The sequence below is a fragment of the Lampetra planeri genome, chromosome 31 (assembly GCF_965212315.1).
Source record: "Lampetra planeri chromosome 31, kcLamPlan1.2.h2, whole genome shotgun sequence".
NCBI lineage: Eukaryota > Metazoa > Chordata > Hyperoartia > Petromyzontiformes > Petromyzontidae > Lampetra > Lampetra planeri.
This window is the reverse complement of record NC_136137.1, coordinates 7,024,832-7,040,685: the sequence shown is the minus strand read 5'-3', so window position 1 is coordinate 7,040,685 and position 15,854 is coordinate 7,024,832. Positions and strand designations below refer to the sequence as shown.

The following is a 15,854-nucleotide window of genomic DNA, read 5'->3' as shown; positions in this document are numbered from 1 at the left end:
CTCCCCACACACGCACGTACGCACACGTGTACACACGCACACTGCAAGACACGAACAACACAGCCGCGGCAATAATGACGACACCCGGGTTTTACGGAGTCAAAACCCTCTGAGTATGAGAAATGACGAAGAAGAGAGCGGGGGCAGCTAGGAGGAGGTGCAATCACACAATCACACACTCTCAAACCCTGCCGCGGATACGGGGCACCTGGCACTTGATGGACCCGGAGCTAATGTGGCTCTCTTCGCTCTTCTCTTTCTCCGTCTCTCTCTCTCTTCCCATCTTGTCCACAATTCACAGCATGTGTGCGGCTTCAAAGGAGGACTCCCCAGCACGCGCAGGTGTTGCCATTAACCGCCCCCCGGAAAATATCGAGCGTGCGGTTTTGTACGGACAACGGGCTTTGGCGACGATTTCGTTTTGCAAGCGGCTGAGCGGTTCGAGGGGGAGGGGGGGGGGAGAGAGGTGGCTGGTGCCGGGGAGCGAGTGGTGGTGCTTGTAAACGAACATAATGCATCCACGTAATTAAATACATTCTTCGGTGATGCTGCTGCTGCTTTGCGAGTGGCGCAAATAACAAAAAAAACACTCAACACATCCGTCAACAACGTTATCTTAAAAATATATATAAAACAGGCGACGTTTCGGGTGAGGCCAGAGAGACGAGAGTGACTCTACCTCTATGGCCTCTCTATGTCCTCTGAAGAAGGGCCATTGCCTGAAACGTCACCTATTATATTTCATTGCTTGTTAAGGCCACACAGTGCTATTGACGAATGTGTGCATCTAAACATGCCCTCTGAAAAAGACAAAGGTCCCCCAAATAGGCTTTAGCAGACTGTTGGGGGAAAGTGTTGTCAGCAAGAATCTCATTAAGGCCGGCACGGTACATGAGGGGGGTAAGGTGGCCAACACCATGCCTAGCCGCCTTTGTCTCCCCAGTCATGCTGTTTACAAAGCACATCAGGTTCTTATCTAAGGGCGAGCCAACCTCGGGAAGGCTGAAGGCTCGTTAATTAATTCGCCACTGCTATTGGCCATGAGAGGGAATCCAACTCAGGTGGCCGGGCTCAGCGCGCAGTGCATTAACCGCTGCGCCACCGCTCCCGACTACGCTCGCACATGCTCTGCTCGCGCGTGTGAATACGCACGTTCACACGCGTCCACACGTGCCCGTGTACACACACGCGGACAGACATCCGCACGCTTTGCTCACCGGTGGTCAGGTCCCACCATGTGAGTAAGGCGACTCCAGGGGTTGAAGGCGGCGTCGATGCGATAGCAGTGAATGCCCAGAGCCAACACGTTGAACAGCTGACCTGTAGAGACAAAGACAAAGATCCCCCGTATAGCCTTAACAGACTGTTAGGGAAAGTGGTGTTAGCGAGCACCTATTAAGGCCGGCACGGCGCACGAGGGGGGTAGGATGGCCAGCAGCACCCACGGCTGCCTTTCTGGCCACAGTATCGATGTTCACGCACCGCACCAGGTACTCATTTAGGGCTGAGTCGACCTAGAGGAGGCCCATAACCGGCTCATATATTCGCCACTTATCTTGGCCGTGAGCAGGACTCAAACTCCTTTCGCCGAGTTCGTAGCGCAGCGTGCTAACCACTGCACTGCCGTTCACCACATATCGACACGCGCAATCACACAAGATCAAGGTTGGGTAGGACACCGTGACCGATGCAGTTTGTGCCTCCACACCTCCCCTCCTTCCAGAGCCCATCACCATTGGGATGAATGCACTCAGCGCGCTCCCACATGCACTCACTTATAAATTCATCTCATGTCTATGCAGGCAATCACGACTTGTTTCCTGCGTTATTTGAAACTGTAATTTTTTTTTTTTACCCCTATAAGCACAAAGATATAATTCCTCCTATCAGTTGTTACGAGCATCTCTGTCATGCACTATGCTTTCATTTCGCTCCCATTTGCAACAGACAGAACGCTCAACGCATTCATCAATAATGCCGTGTGGCTTTAAATGGGAAAAATGTACAATGGGCGACGTTTCAGGCAATGACCCTTCTTCACAGCACATACATAGAACGCACATACATGGAGCGGCCTCTCTAAGTATGTATGTAACGAAGGGCCGTTGACTGCCTAGTATATTTCCTATTAAGGCAGTGTTATTGGCACATTTGTTGAGTTGTTCTGTTATTTGTGCTTGTGCGCCCGCAGTCAACACGGCTCCACGAAATTATTTGCTCGCAATTCAGCAATCAACTTCCTATTTTGGCGCTTTCATGCTCCCATTTACCGGTCATTACATCTTCAATCGCAGTGTGCAGACTTATCTGATATCATTCGTTGTATTACGAATGCTGCATCTTACATCTTTTTGATTAGCATTTTCCTAGGACGTGCTTGCTGTGCGCTTTCGGGTATCGCGTCATCCGTTTTGTGGGATGAAAAATAGGCGGAGAATCGAATCATGGGCCAGGTTTGAGACCGACCAAGCAGGAGAGGCAAGCCGGTTTTTGAATAAGATTTTCATACCATTTGACCACGTATTTATATTACCGAAACACCCAAGCCTTAGAGAGCAAAATTAATGAACGATGAAAATGTTAAATAACGGTGTAGCAGCCAAGGAATTGAAAGACCGAGAGGACGTCCATGGAGGAGATGAAACGACAATATCAGTTTGTGTGCAGGTGCTGACTGGAATGTTCTATCTTAGGATCATAAGGGTTGGTCGTGGCTTGGGGAGGCTTTCATCCAATAGTGGATTGATCACGGCTGCAGCTGCTGATGACAATGAAAATGTACAATTTTTCTCGACACGTTATTTTTTACTTCTGAAACTTAATTAAAAGCATGTCACGAGAGCCGGTCACTGTCGCGTGTGATGCAGTCGCTGACGGTTTGTGATGCGGGCATGCTTATCGGACAGACCCGGCAAAGGCTCCGCATTACTCCCTTGGTCTATTTCGTCGAAATGACTTCTTTTGTTTCTCGTTTAGAGATAATCAAATGCAGCCATCCACTCCCGACGGAAATTTCCATACAAATGACGGCGTCACCGCCCTCCGAAACACCCGGCCTCTTCAAATATCACAACCGCAAAAAAAAAGGTAACAAACCGGGAAGGGAATAGGAATTGGGGTGGTGAGGGGGGTTCGGCGAAATAAAAATTAATGCGCGTTCTCAGCACGATGGGCCGATTGTTTTGAAATGGAAGGGCTGACGGTGGACGGTAGGGGAACGGGCGAGCGAGGGTGCGCGGACGCGGGCAATTTTGTCTGTGCTTTATTTGGCGGCGGTAATTGCCAGCAGCGATGTTGCTGATGGTAATCGCGGCACAAGGGAGGGCGAGTGGGAGGGTGGGCGGGCGGGCGGGCGAGGAGCGCCAAGAGAGAAGAGCGCAAGCGTCGCCTGAACTCTCCTCTTGTCCCGCATTCGTTGCCGCCCGTGAAATTTCACCGTTCTGAACCTTGTCCTCAAAGATAATGGCGAGATGTTAACTACGTCGCCTAGCATGCAGGAGTTTGTGGGTTCGATCGCAACCCGAACACCTGTATATTTGGAGTTTGCATATCTCCGTCTCCGTGGCCGTGTGGATTTTTCTCCGGGTCCCCCGGTTTTTCCATCCGCATTTAGAAACATGCGTTGAGAGTATTTGGCTGCTATAAACTTACACGTGACAAATCACTTAGTTGAGCAATCATTTGTGGCCAGGTCGCTTCTGAAAAAGAGCTAGATAGCTCAGTGGGCCTTATCTGGTAAAATAAAAATTGTAGTTAAAATCAGCTGATCATCGTGGGACAAGTGTTGCTGCGTATTTACCCTCCGGTCTCATAACCCGGAGGAGGAATTCTCCGCGCTTGCAGAGAGAAAACTCGACTATAGTTTAGAGTTTAGCTTTCATCCAGCGGCGGATCGACAAAGAGCAGCGCATCTACACGTACAAATGGAAATGACTTCGCGTAGGTAGGCGAGTGGGCGGGTGCGAGCATCGGGATTTGGACTGAGCTCTGATGACTTGGTGGCTTTGACACAGCCATTACAAGTAAGCCTCCTTGATCCACCCGGCCACCTCCTGGCTCACAAACGCAAAAACACCGCCCATAACGATTTTCACGCGCGCCGAATTCTCCGCCCAGGAAAAAAATAAAATCTTCTGACGGCGGAGGAAAAGTGTGGCGGGAACAAGTGGGGGGAGGGGGGGGACGGACATAAAAGGGATTGACGCTTAATCTGACGAGCGATTTCCTCTCAAAATAGCAGCCTGTCAGCTTTAAGAGTTGCCCTCCCGCCAGCAGCGTGTGCACAGCGAGACACTTTTAAAAGGCTGCGCTCGCAAAAGTGCGACTCTGCTCGGTAAATGGATGGAGGGGGGGAGGTGTGGGGGGATAAGTGGTGCCTCGCCATGGTGGGGGCGAGCGCTGTTAGTGAGTGACTATTACGGCTCAAATGGCACACGCCGTGTGAGCTGCGGGTGGGGGTTGGCTGCGGTGACCACCGCACATGCTCAACCTGTGCCGCGGTGGCGAGATATTAACTACCTCGCCTGGTATGCGGGAGGTCGTGGGTTCGATCCCGACCCCCCTGGCGCCTGTATTTTTGGAGTTTGCATGTTCTCCTGGTGGTCGCGTGGATTTTTCTCCAGGTTTTTCCCTCCGCATTTAGAATCAAAGTGTGCGTTTGGAGTATTTGGCTGCTATACATTTCCACATGATGATAAGCCACTTCGTTGAGCTATCATTTGTGATGGCCAGGTCGCTACTGAAAAAAGAGCTCTATAGTTTAGTTTATAGTATTTGCCGACCGTAGTGGTGCATCAGTACCCATCTCCCACAGGAACATCTGAGCCGGGGGGGGGGGGCTACTTGCAGAACCGAGCCAGAACCAAAACCGTGAAACTCTCTCGCCTTAAAAGACATCCGAATCTGGCTCGCGGCCATGCAGGGCCACGGGTGGAAGTTAATGAATCCACGATTGCTCAATTCAACGACGAACGCGTGATGTCGGCGACACGGCTCGGGTTTCTGTGAATACTGGACATCCATTACAAAAAGAGCTTTGCAGCTCATCGGATTCCTCCAGTATAAATAAATATTTGGATTCTGATTCCGCGGCGGAAAAAAACAGCAACCTCGTGCGATGTTTACACACCGCACCAGGTACTCATTTGAGGCTGAGCCGACCTAGGGGAGGACCATGACCAGTTCAGATAATCGTCACTGGTGTTGGTCGTGAGCGGGAATCGAACCCGGGTTCGTAGCACAGCACGCTAATCGCTACACTACCCCTCTCCATGTATGTATATACACACACACACGTATACATACACACACACCGCGCACCTCCGATGAGCACGGTTGGCTACGCACGGTGCGAAAGAAGTTCAACAATACATACGTGCAAAGACAAATATACAAGCACGTACTTAAAAAAGACGCACGCGCGCTTGTGCTCATCATCATTCCTCTCCTGCAGCTCGTTCAGAAGGGACCGCGCGAGATCACAAAGCGGGTCGCCAAGACCATCCTTCCTCTGCAGTCAATTCTTTGCCGAAACAGCTGCCCCAGGCAATGGGTGCACGGCAGCCAATGTGCTATGTCACCTTGCATTCTGAGCATTCGCGGAAGACGGACTGACCCACTTGGTTATTACGTTGCCGGGAACATGCTGCCACAATGGAAATAGTCGAGGGTGTATCTAAATATATGAAAAAAAATTGTTCGCTTGTGATTTAGTCATTGTGTTAAAAATCTATTTGGGGGGGGGGGGGGGGAGGATTTTATAACCAATCGTTAACAAAATTGCGCTATGTAGGGGTCACGCCACGGGGAGAATAAACATCCCTTCTGCAGCTCGCGCCGGCGACAGAACCGCCGTTGCCACGTAAGCCGACGGCCTCGGCAGGAGTCACTCGTTCAATTCGCTTCTCTCCCTCTACCCAAGACGGTACTCCTTCACGCTCCGCGTGCCAATCGCCCGATACACTTAGAAAATCGGTATATTGTTGTTTTTGGCATGTGTGGGGTGCCCCTATCTCCGTTGGGTGCTGTGCGGGTAAGTCGACATCACTGTGGCAAGGGGCCAGTCTCCACAGAACAATCACCGTTGACTAACCTGTGTTCGGATGAATAAAGGGCTTCATTTGATCTCAAACTGGGATTTGACCATGCGACCTACCACCTATGAGTCATGTGTTGAAACCAAAAAATTAAGCAAAAAACCTAATTAACCGAAAAATGCACGCAAATTACTCTCGCCTCTAACGTCAGGAAAATAAGTGGCATCGGTTTAATGAGCCACACCCTGCTAATGATCCTCAGTCTAAACAGGTCCAGGGTTTAGCCCTCTTTTAAACCAACGCTCTGCTCTGGTGAAAACACTTTGGTTCAGAAAGCGCAAGTATAAGACGGGTCTGAAATTTTGGCAAAGACACAGGTGCCTCCGATTCTCGTGTACTTATTTCATTATTAAGTGACCATCCGCCAAAACGGCACGTAACGATTTTGTAAAATCACTCCGTTACATTCGCCACTCAACCGCGAGCGAAAGTCAGCGGGGTTGAGTTGAGCGAATGATCGCGAACAAAGACCGGCGTAGAAATGAGCACGCGGTCGCTACACCAGCACCCCGCTCAGTTCACCGTTCCCCCCCACTCCTCTCTCTCCCGCCCCCCCCCCCTGCCTCACCGCGCTCTCTCCCTAAAGGTTAATCGCAATAACAACAGCAACAATGGAGCGCGACGACGAACAAAAGAGAGAGTGCGAGAGAAAAAGAATATATCGCGCGCGCGCAAAAAAGGCAATCAGAGCCCAGATTAGGTGGCGTGCTGGAAAATCCGGAACAAAGGGCGGTAGGGTGGTGAAGGGCAAGGGAGGAAGGACAGACGGGTCGCGCTTGTTATTCCGAGCTGATTTCACGTCACCGTGCATTGCATCGGTGGCTGGATCAGGAGGGATTGGCGGGCGGTCGGTCGAGCGATTTTGCGAACGAATTCTAAAGAATACTAATGGCGTCTTCCTTGCCTCCGTGCTGCGTCCTATTGCAAAACACCTGCACCGCGAGAACGGAATTTGCAGACGTGGTAGGGAGGATGGGGAAGGTTGCGATTTGGTGGGAGATGTGTGCAGGATGGAAGGGAGCAGGTTAACCGAGAAAGGCGTTGGAGCGGCACCCGGAGGTCAGCGACAAAGGGGGAAGAGTTGAAGCCAGACGGTGGCGATTAGACCTCATGATTAGACTTGGAAGGTCTGGTGTGTCACCTGTGCAACACTTGTGGGATTGAAGAGAAGGAGGCGAGCGATGGCTTAGTGTGCTGCCATGAATGGCAATGCTCAATATGGGCTCTTGACCTTGAATCACAGCCCTTTGTCAATCCACTGCTGGATGAAGTCAGGAACATTTTGCATTTATACGATGGGAACCAATCGAGCTTTGAGCACCATTTTGCTATGACCGGGACTCGATTCATCAATCATCACTGTAGATTCACTAGCAACTGGTGTAAAAACCATGTTCCTATGATGGGGTCGTGACTATAGTAAATTGACAACATTCTCTGCCGTCTTCCCTGCACCAAGCAATACTTTTACTGTCCCCAGACTTATGAATGACGATGATGATGATGATAATGTGATAAAGATGATGTTTATGATAATGACCTTGAAACGATAACAGTAATGATAGTGGTGATTGTGCTGGTGGTGATTATAATCGTGATGACACAGTTGATGCCGTTAAGAAGAGATAATGATGATGGTTAGATGATGGTGGTGATAATTATATGGTTACGATATTGGTAAAAATCGGCTTTTGGGTGAGCTTATCGTGTGATGGTAATAATGGTGGTGATGGTGAGATGATAATAAAGGTCATGGTAATTGATGGTGGTGATGATGATGATGGTTATGATGATGGTTATGATGATGGTTATGATTATAATAATCAGTGACAATCATGATAATTCTCATGTTGATAGTGAGCATGATGATCATGATTACAAGGGTGACAATGATACTGATGATGGTGAAATGATGGTGACAGCAGTGGGACAATGACAACGATGCTTACAACTATTATCACGCTGATGGTGGTGATGATATTGATGGCGGTGATGATAATGGTGACGGTGTTTAATATTTCAAGAAGTAACCTCACATTCCAATCGATGCCGCTCGCTCAAAATGCATGACACTGGGTGCTTAGAAAGCACGTTGTGAGCTTCTGTTGGTGCAGAAGGTGTTTTGTGATTATTAAGCATTGATTGAGTGTCCTTTATTTAAACAGGTGAGAGCTCGTTGAAATTCACTATCGATTTTTGCCAACGACGACTGGGGACCGGTAGAGCTGTGGAAACGGTTATTCAATTTTACATTTCACGCAAAATGTTGCGTCTGTGAAAATCTCGCACGTGGAATCATGTAAGCAACACCGTACGCATGTTATCCTGTGAATGCGACCGTCCTGTGATACCTCATTAAGAGCCCGTGTGCGATATCCTGTGTGGGCAGTGATACTGTAGCGGTTAGCGCGCTGCGCTACGAACCCAGCGACCCGAGTTCGATTCCCGCTCATGACCAACACCAATGACGATTATTTGAACATGTTTGGGCCCCCCCTAGGTCGACCCAGCCTCAAATGAGTACCTCGTGCAGTGTGTAAACATCGCCACTGGGGGACACAAAGGCAGCCAGGCGTGGTGCTGCCACCCACCCCCTCGTGTGCTGTTCCTGCCTTCATCGGTGCTCGCGAACAGCACTTTCCTCAACAGTCTGTTAAGGCTATTCAGGGGATCTTTGTCTTTGGGCAGCGGTATTGTCGCGGTTAGAGCACCGTGCCACGAACCCGGCGATCCGAGTTAGAATTCCGCTCACGGTCAACAACAGTAATGATTATCTCAATCGCTGCTGGGTCTCTCCGAGGTTGAATCAGCCTCAAACGAGTACCTGGTGCGGTGCAAAAACATCGCCACTGGAGAGACAAAGGGGGCTGGGCGTGGTGCTGGCCACCCACCCCCTCGTGTGCCATGCTGGCCTTCACGAGTGCTCGCTAACAGTACTTGCCCTAACAATCTGTAAAGGCTATACGGGGGATCTTTGTTTTGGTGTTGAACGGTGGCGCAGTGGTTAGCGTGCTGCACTACGAACCGTGCAAGCCGAGTTCGATTCCCGCTCACAACAGCAACAGTGGAGGATATCTAAACTGGCTCTGGTCCTTCTGCACCTAGGATTAGCACAGCTGGCTTCATATGGTGCGAAAGAAGTTTAACATACATACATCCCATGTGTGATATCCCATGTGTGATATCCATGTGAAGTCCCACATGTGATATCCAATATATATCCTATGCAAGATATCCTGTGTGTGATATCCCATTCGTATTGTCCACTGCATGATACCCCCTGCGTCATATCCCGTGTGATATCCATGTGATATCCCACATGTGATATCCAATATGCAATATATCCCATGTGTGATACCCTACGTGTGATATCGCATGCGTGACATGCCATGCGTGCTATCCCATGCTTTTTGATAACCAATGTATGATATCTCCTGTGAAAGACATCCCATGCGTAAGACATCCCATGCACGACACCCCAAGTCTACGCTATTTCATGCATGTGACATCCCGTGTGCAAGACATCCCATGCGTAAGACATCCCATGCACGACACCCCAAGTCTACGCTAATCCATGCATGTGACATCGCGTGCGTAAGACATCCCATGCACGACACCCCAAGTGTACGCTATTTCATGCATTTGACATCCCGTGTGCATGACATCCCGTGAGCGATGATATCCGCAGTCACTCACTGAAGCAGGAGCGTCGAGGGCTGCCCGTGGCTCCGGTACTCAGCAGGTTCCCCCCTCTCTGCACCAACTCAAGCTCCAGGTTCACCCTGCACAGACAAGAGACAAACAGTGGCTGTCAGCGGGTGCCGTGCCTCAGCAACTGCTCGCTAACAGCACTTGCCCCTGAAAGTCGAAGATGCTAAATCGAAAGATATTTGTCACTTTATTCTTTTCCGTGTGCATGTGCGTGTAAAATGTGCGTGTGTTTGTATGCGCAAGGACGAGTGTGTACATGTGGGGAGCGTTGGTGCAGTGGTTAGTGCTGCGCGATGGACCCAGCCAACAGAGTTCGATTCCAATGCATGAGCAATATTAGTGGTGAATATCTGAACCAGTCCTGAGCTTCCCCTAGGTCGACTCAGCCTCTAATGAGTACCTGGTGCGATGTGTAAACATTGCCATTTGGTAGACGAAGGCGGTTGGGCGTGGTGTTGGCTGCACCACCCCTTCATGTGCCATATCATCTTTTACAGGTGCTCGCTAACAGCACTTGCCCCAAAAGTCGGTTGAGGCTATATGGGGGATATTTGTCTTTGTGTGTAAATGGTGTGTACCTATGAACAGTTGGTGCATCTGGCAATCATCTCAGCGAGTTAAAACACAACACTTGGGTTGGTATTCTTGGATCTTTCGGTAAAGTCACGTTGAAAGGAAATAATAAAATAATAAAAATAAACATAATACATTTCTCACGACGTTTCGGCCACAACCCAAGCAGCCGTCCTCAGGTGAAGAACAGAGCTGTCGGAAAGACAGCGTCCCAATGAACACCGCTAAGCTTGGCAGCGTATTTTTAGCTGGGTGGGAGGAGCAGAGCGCCTTGACAAAGGAGTTTACATATCAACAGAGGAATGTAGCATATTGACGCTAAAGAACTGCTTCTACCCTTCTACTGGTCCCATTGTGACCTCCTGCCAGTGGGCCTTCAACACTTCACGTGACCTTAAAGTGCACCTAGCCTGGCACACGCGCTGTGCTGGCGTCGCCGTTGCTTCGTGGTGAATGATGGCTGTTGTTGTAAGGTGTGCACATGCAACACAGCTCATTCACACAGCTGCGCACAAGTAACGTGCGGAATGCTGGATACACAGCAGAAGAGCAGAACCAGCCCTTGAAAACAATAATCACAATTATATAAACACCTCTTTCGAGACCCAAACATCGCACACCTCCTGGTTTTGACATTGCTCCTCGAAGGCACCGGTGGTGTAACCATCAACCGCATCAGAACATCACCAGGCTGTTGCGTACAACTCCTTCATCATGAATATAAAATTAAAGACAAGAGATTGTGGCCATGCAACCCAAACTACGGACCGCATAGTAAACTCATATAGACATGGCAATAGAGGGACTCAAGAGATACATAGAGACCCATAGAGACACACAGAGACCTATAGAGTAGTGTGATTGTGGCCATGCAACCCAAACTATGGCGAGTAAACGTAACCAAATCGCTGTCTGTGGAGCTGACGCTAAGAAAAAAACGCCATTTTTTTCAAATGTTCTTGCTGTGGATTTCACACCTGATGATGATTTGCTTGTGTTGCAGTCGAAACGTCGTGAGAATTTTATTGTTTTATATTTTTATTATTTCCCTTCTACGTGACTTTACGGAAAGAACATGAATCCCTGCAGTCACGAAAGCTTTAAATCAAAACGTAACCAATGTAGTCTGGGCTCCTTCAATGGAGAAGTAGTAGCACAACTCCACAAACTCTCCCGTGAAGCCCTCTCGTCACGACCAGCAGACCTGGACATTGGCACTTAGCACCTCAACATATTGCTGCCGCCATACGCAAGAATGGAATCGCAATTACACCGGGTGAGCTTGGTGAGGGGGGGAGGGAAGAGAAGGGGAAAGAAGGGGAGGGGTGGTGAAGCCAGCCACAGGGCCCTCTAGCTCTCCGAGGGCCACGGGCGATTGAGTGAGCAAGGTAGCAAGGTAAGCGGGGTCATGAAGACAAGGTGTTTTGATGAAACAACACTCACCCCCACAAAACAAAACGCAACGGCATGGGACTGTGTGGGCCACCGCTCTCACAATCCCCCCACAGGTTGTTCCATTGCATGGCTCTTAGAATCTGCAGCTTTGATGTTGCCATTTAACGCTCGGTAATACGCCGTAAGGTTGGCCCTTTTGAAGGTCGGGGCATTTCGAGCCACGTTCTCTCTCGGCTGCCGAACGAGGGAGCCTCTCCACGCCGTCGCTGCCACGGTGTTTGAAACGACCGGTCCACCTCGGGGCTGGTTTCAACGCTTTGTCTCCGCGGCGGACGTCCTCTTGGGCGTGTTCCCTCACCAGGCTCTCAGGTCTCAGTCCCTTGTTTCTCGTGACCATCGGCCGGCTGCAAGTGACGTGTCCTGCCCCAAGCCCACTCACGGTCGATATGATTTCTCCAGCCGGCGTATGTTTTCCAATACGCATGAAAACCGCAACATGAATGTTATTGTTCGCACCTTCGATTAGTACGTTGACTATGTAAGGTGTGAAAGAGGTTGAACGTACACAAAGTTCAGCCTAAAAGAACCGCGACCTAACCTATTCAAGGGATTGCTGAATAGCAATGAATGTGTCTTCGAAAAAAATTAACCCGTAAAAACTAAGTTTTTCACTATAAATCCTTTATATGCATGGCATCGGGGCGGCTAGAGTCCTCTCATCCTCTGGCTTGAGATGGCTGCCACCTATGGGTCAGATGATTGTCTGGCAGCATTAAGTAATTGGTAATTAAATATTTAAAAAAATTTCCCTAAACCGTGTAAAATGTAGGAATTTTTTTTTCACGAAAATTAATTGTCACGCACAACGAGTCTGTGTGCAAAATGTCAGCTCGATTGGATCACGGGAAGTGGGTTAAAAAACGACCGAAAGATTTGCACGGTCCTAAGCAAGCAAGCGAACTTAATATAAAGGATTTTAAAAAGGGACCCGATTCTTGGCAAGTCGATGGAATCGTGACTTTTTTTTTTCTCCCAGCGCCAGTAACGTAACGATGATCTATTGGCCACACAGTGGCCCAGCAGGGAGCAAAATGAGACATTAACCCTGTGGGACACTGCATCCAATAGCCGTGTGCGCGGGTGTGTGGGTATGAGTGGGTTGGTGCGCGCGTATGTGTGCGTGCAGCGTTGCGCGTGCTGCGTTACCAACCCGGCGACCCAAGTTCAAGTCATGCTCGCGGCCAACAATGGAGATGATAATAGAAACCGGTTCTGGGCCTCCCTTAGGTCGAATCAGCCTCAAATGAGTACCTGGTGAAGTGTGTAAACACTGCCACTCAGGAAACAAAGGTGGCCTAGTGTGGGGCTGACCACCTACACCCTCTTGTAGTGTGCTGGTCCACATAGGTGCTCGCTAACAGGAGTCTGTTGAGGACTCATGGGGGATTTTGTCTTTGTATGTATGTACGCATGTACATAGGAAGAGAACATGTACGAAAAGGTATATGCGTTATTTGCTTGTATGTACATGTCGATGTGTGCGTACGCGCATGTTGCTGCGCGTACGCGTGTTTCATTTTGTAGGCAGCTGCATAATAATAGTAATAACAATAAAACAAGAAACGCCGCCTCTCTCGCCTGGAAAAATAATTTGATTCTCAGCATGGGCGGCCCTGCGGCGACGGTCGCGAGAGAACGACGACGCTGTAACTCGGGAAAGGCATTCGCCACGCGCGCAAAATGATCACGACGCACAAGTGTGGAGTCAAGACTGTGTACGTGTGTGTGTGCATGGCGTGGTCTGGGATGTATGGGTGTGTGTCTATATGTTGCTGAGTGGGGAAGCGGTAGGGTAGTGGTTAGCACGCTGTGCTACAAACCTGGCAACCCGAGTTCGATTTCTGCTTACAGCCAAAACCAGTGACGGTAATCTGAACCAGTCCTGGGCCTCCCCTAGGTTGACTCAGCCTCAAATAAGTACCTGGTGCAGTGTGTAAACATCGCCACTCAGGAGACAAAGGTGGCTTAGTGTGGGGCTGACCACCCACTTCCTCTTGTACCGTGCCGGCCCACATAGGTGCTCGCTAACAGGGCTTGTCACAAAAGTCTGTTGAGGCTTCACGGGGGGTCTTTGTCTTTGTTTGTCGATGTGTAACGACAGTAGGGGGCACAGCTGGTGCATCTGCCAGTCATCTCAGTCAGTCAACCCATGGCACCTGGGTCTGTCCCGTGACCTCCTGTCAGTGAGCCTTCGACACTTCACGTGGCCTCAAAGTGCACTTAGCCTGGCACAAGCGCCAGTGGTGACGTCACCGCCACTTAATGGTGAATAGCTGTTGTTGTCTATGTGTGTTGGGAATGGTGGCGCATTGGTTAGTGCTACGCACTACAAACACGGCGACCCGAGTTCAAGTCCCTAGATCGACTCAGCCTAAAATGAGCACCTGGTGCAGTGTGAACATCAGTACTGAGGAGACCAAGGTGGCCGGGCATGATATTGGCAACCTCCCCCCTTTCCCATTGTGTGCTGTGTCTGCCTTCAAAGGTGCTTTCTAACAGCACTTGCCCCAACAGTCTGTTAAGGCTATACGGGAGATCTTTATCTTGTGTATATGTCTATTAACCACAGAAGACCTAGCCTTCTACCATTGCACATGAAATCCAAGCGGTAATTTCAATTCAGTCCTTATCAGTTTATCAGTTTCTCGGGCTATTATAAAATTATCCTACAACTTATTTTGGCTGCATAACAATTCATGGGCATGTGCGTCACATGCTGAGATTCATTAACGCGAATGCAAGTCATCCCTCCGCCTTCTGTCGTTGCTGGAGGGCAGCTGCCACCAGCTGCCCTCCACCGGCATCGTTCACAAGCAGCCAATCAAAACGCAATCAAACCAAACACGGCGGCCAATCTCAACACGACCGGTACCAGAAGTTGAAAACAACACTGAGCTACAGGCTCTGTTGTACAACGTCAGATCATCTCATTTCCATCCTTCCTGCACACATTTAGTCCCTTATGTCTGGCCACATACAAGCTGCTTGAAGCATAGATCACACACAAAAACACTCATAAACAAAGATCGTCCATTTAGCCTGAGGGATTACAACAGCAGGCGCTGTTAGGAAGCATCTATTAAAGCCAGCACATCATACGAGTGCGTGGTAAAACCAGCACCACATAACGACAGCTGCCTTTGTCTCCCCAGTGGCAGTGCTAATTCTTCACATACCTCTGGAGGTACCTATTTCAGGGATGCCCAGAGAGAATTCTGATGCCACATGCCATTGATGATGAGCATCACGCAGGAATCGAACACAGGTCCCTATTATTGTAGTGTAGTGTAATATGAGCCTATATCCGGCTCACTGACGTATCACAACTCGTCATGGTGATTGGCTCTGCCGGTCCTGGTTTACAGCCAATGGGGGGAAGCCTGGGGGCATGGCCCTGACGTGATGGAGAGGTGACAGCTAGGGAGATTGGTTCTGCTGGCTTTGGCCTCAGCCAATGGGGAGATGAGTCAGGGGCGTGGTCCCGGGAGCTGACGAAGGAGCCTGGAAGATTCGATGCAGGCTAACGAGGATTGGCTGAAGCGTATCACGTGACCCGGGTATTAAATAGGGGTAGAGAAGAACGACACGTGGTCAGAACAGGAACGAAGGAAGGAAGGGGCCACGCGTGAGCGGGGCTCCGAGTTGCCACGTGCCCGTGCGTCTCTCTCGGTCCATCTGTCCACTTCACGTTGCCTATCAGCAGCGGGAAGTAATTGTACCCTAAGTAAATAAAAAGACTGTTATTACAGTAGTATAGGAGCCACTCTGCGCCACACCTCCCCACAAATGAGCAGGCACGCACTTAGAACAAAATGCGGGCGCACACAAATACACAAGGCAAAGACCCCCTTATAGTGTATGCAGAATTCTAGGGCAGGTGATGTTGGTGAGCATCTATGAAGGCTAGCAAGGCACACAAGCGGGTGGGTGGCAAATGCCACGCCCGACCGCCAAATAATAAAAATAAGCACGCACATGCAAACACACAAACTCGTGCACATTGATAAACAAACAAACAGG

General features: G+C 49.7%; 1 protein-coding gene across 8 annotated transcripts in view; it reads right to left on the bottom strand.

The window, feature by feature from the left end:
• The window catches only part of UBR3 (ubiquitin protein ligase E3 component n-recognin 3), a 150,255-nt gene that overhangs the window by 18,075 nt on the left and 116,326 nt on the right, over positions 1-15,854 (bottom strand). For all 8 annotated transcript variants that reach the window (XM_078609154.1, XM_078609156.1, XM_078609157.1 and 5 more), the window contains exons 31-32: positions 9,792-9,877; positions 1,218-1,320 (exon numbers count right to left, since the gene is read on the bottom strand). In XM_078609154.1, the coding sequence (XP_078465280.1) occupies positions 1,218-1,320; positions 9,792-9,877 (189 nt within the window). The remainder of the gene's footprint in view (positions 1-1,217; positions 1,321-9,791; positions 9,878-15,854) is intronic.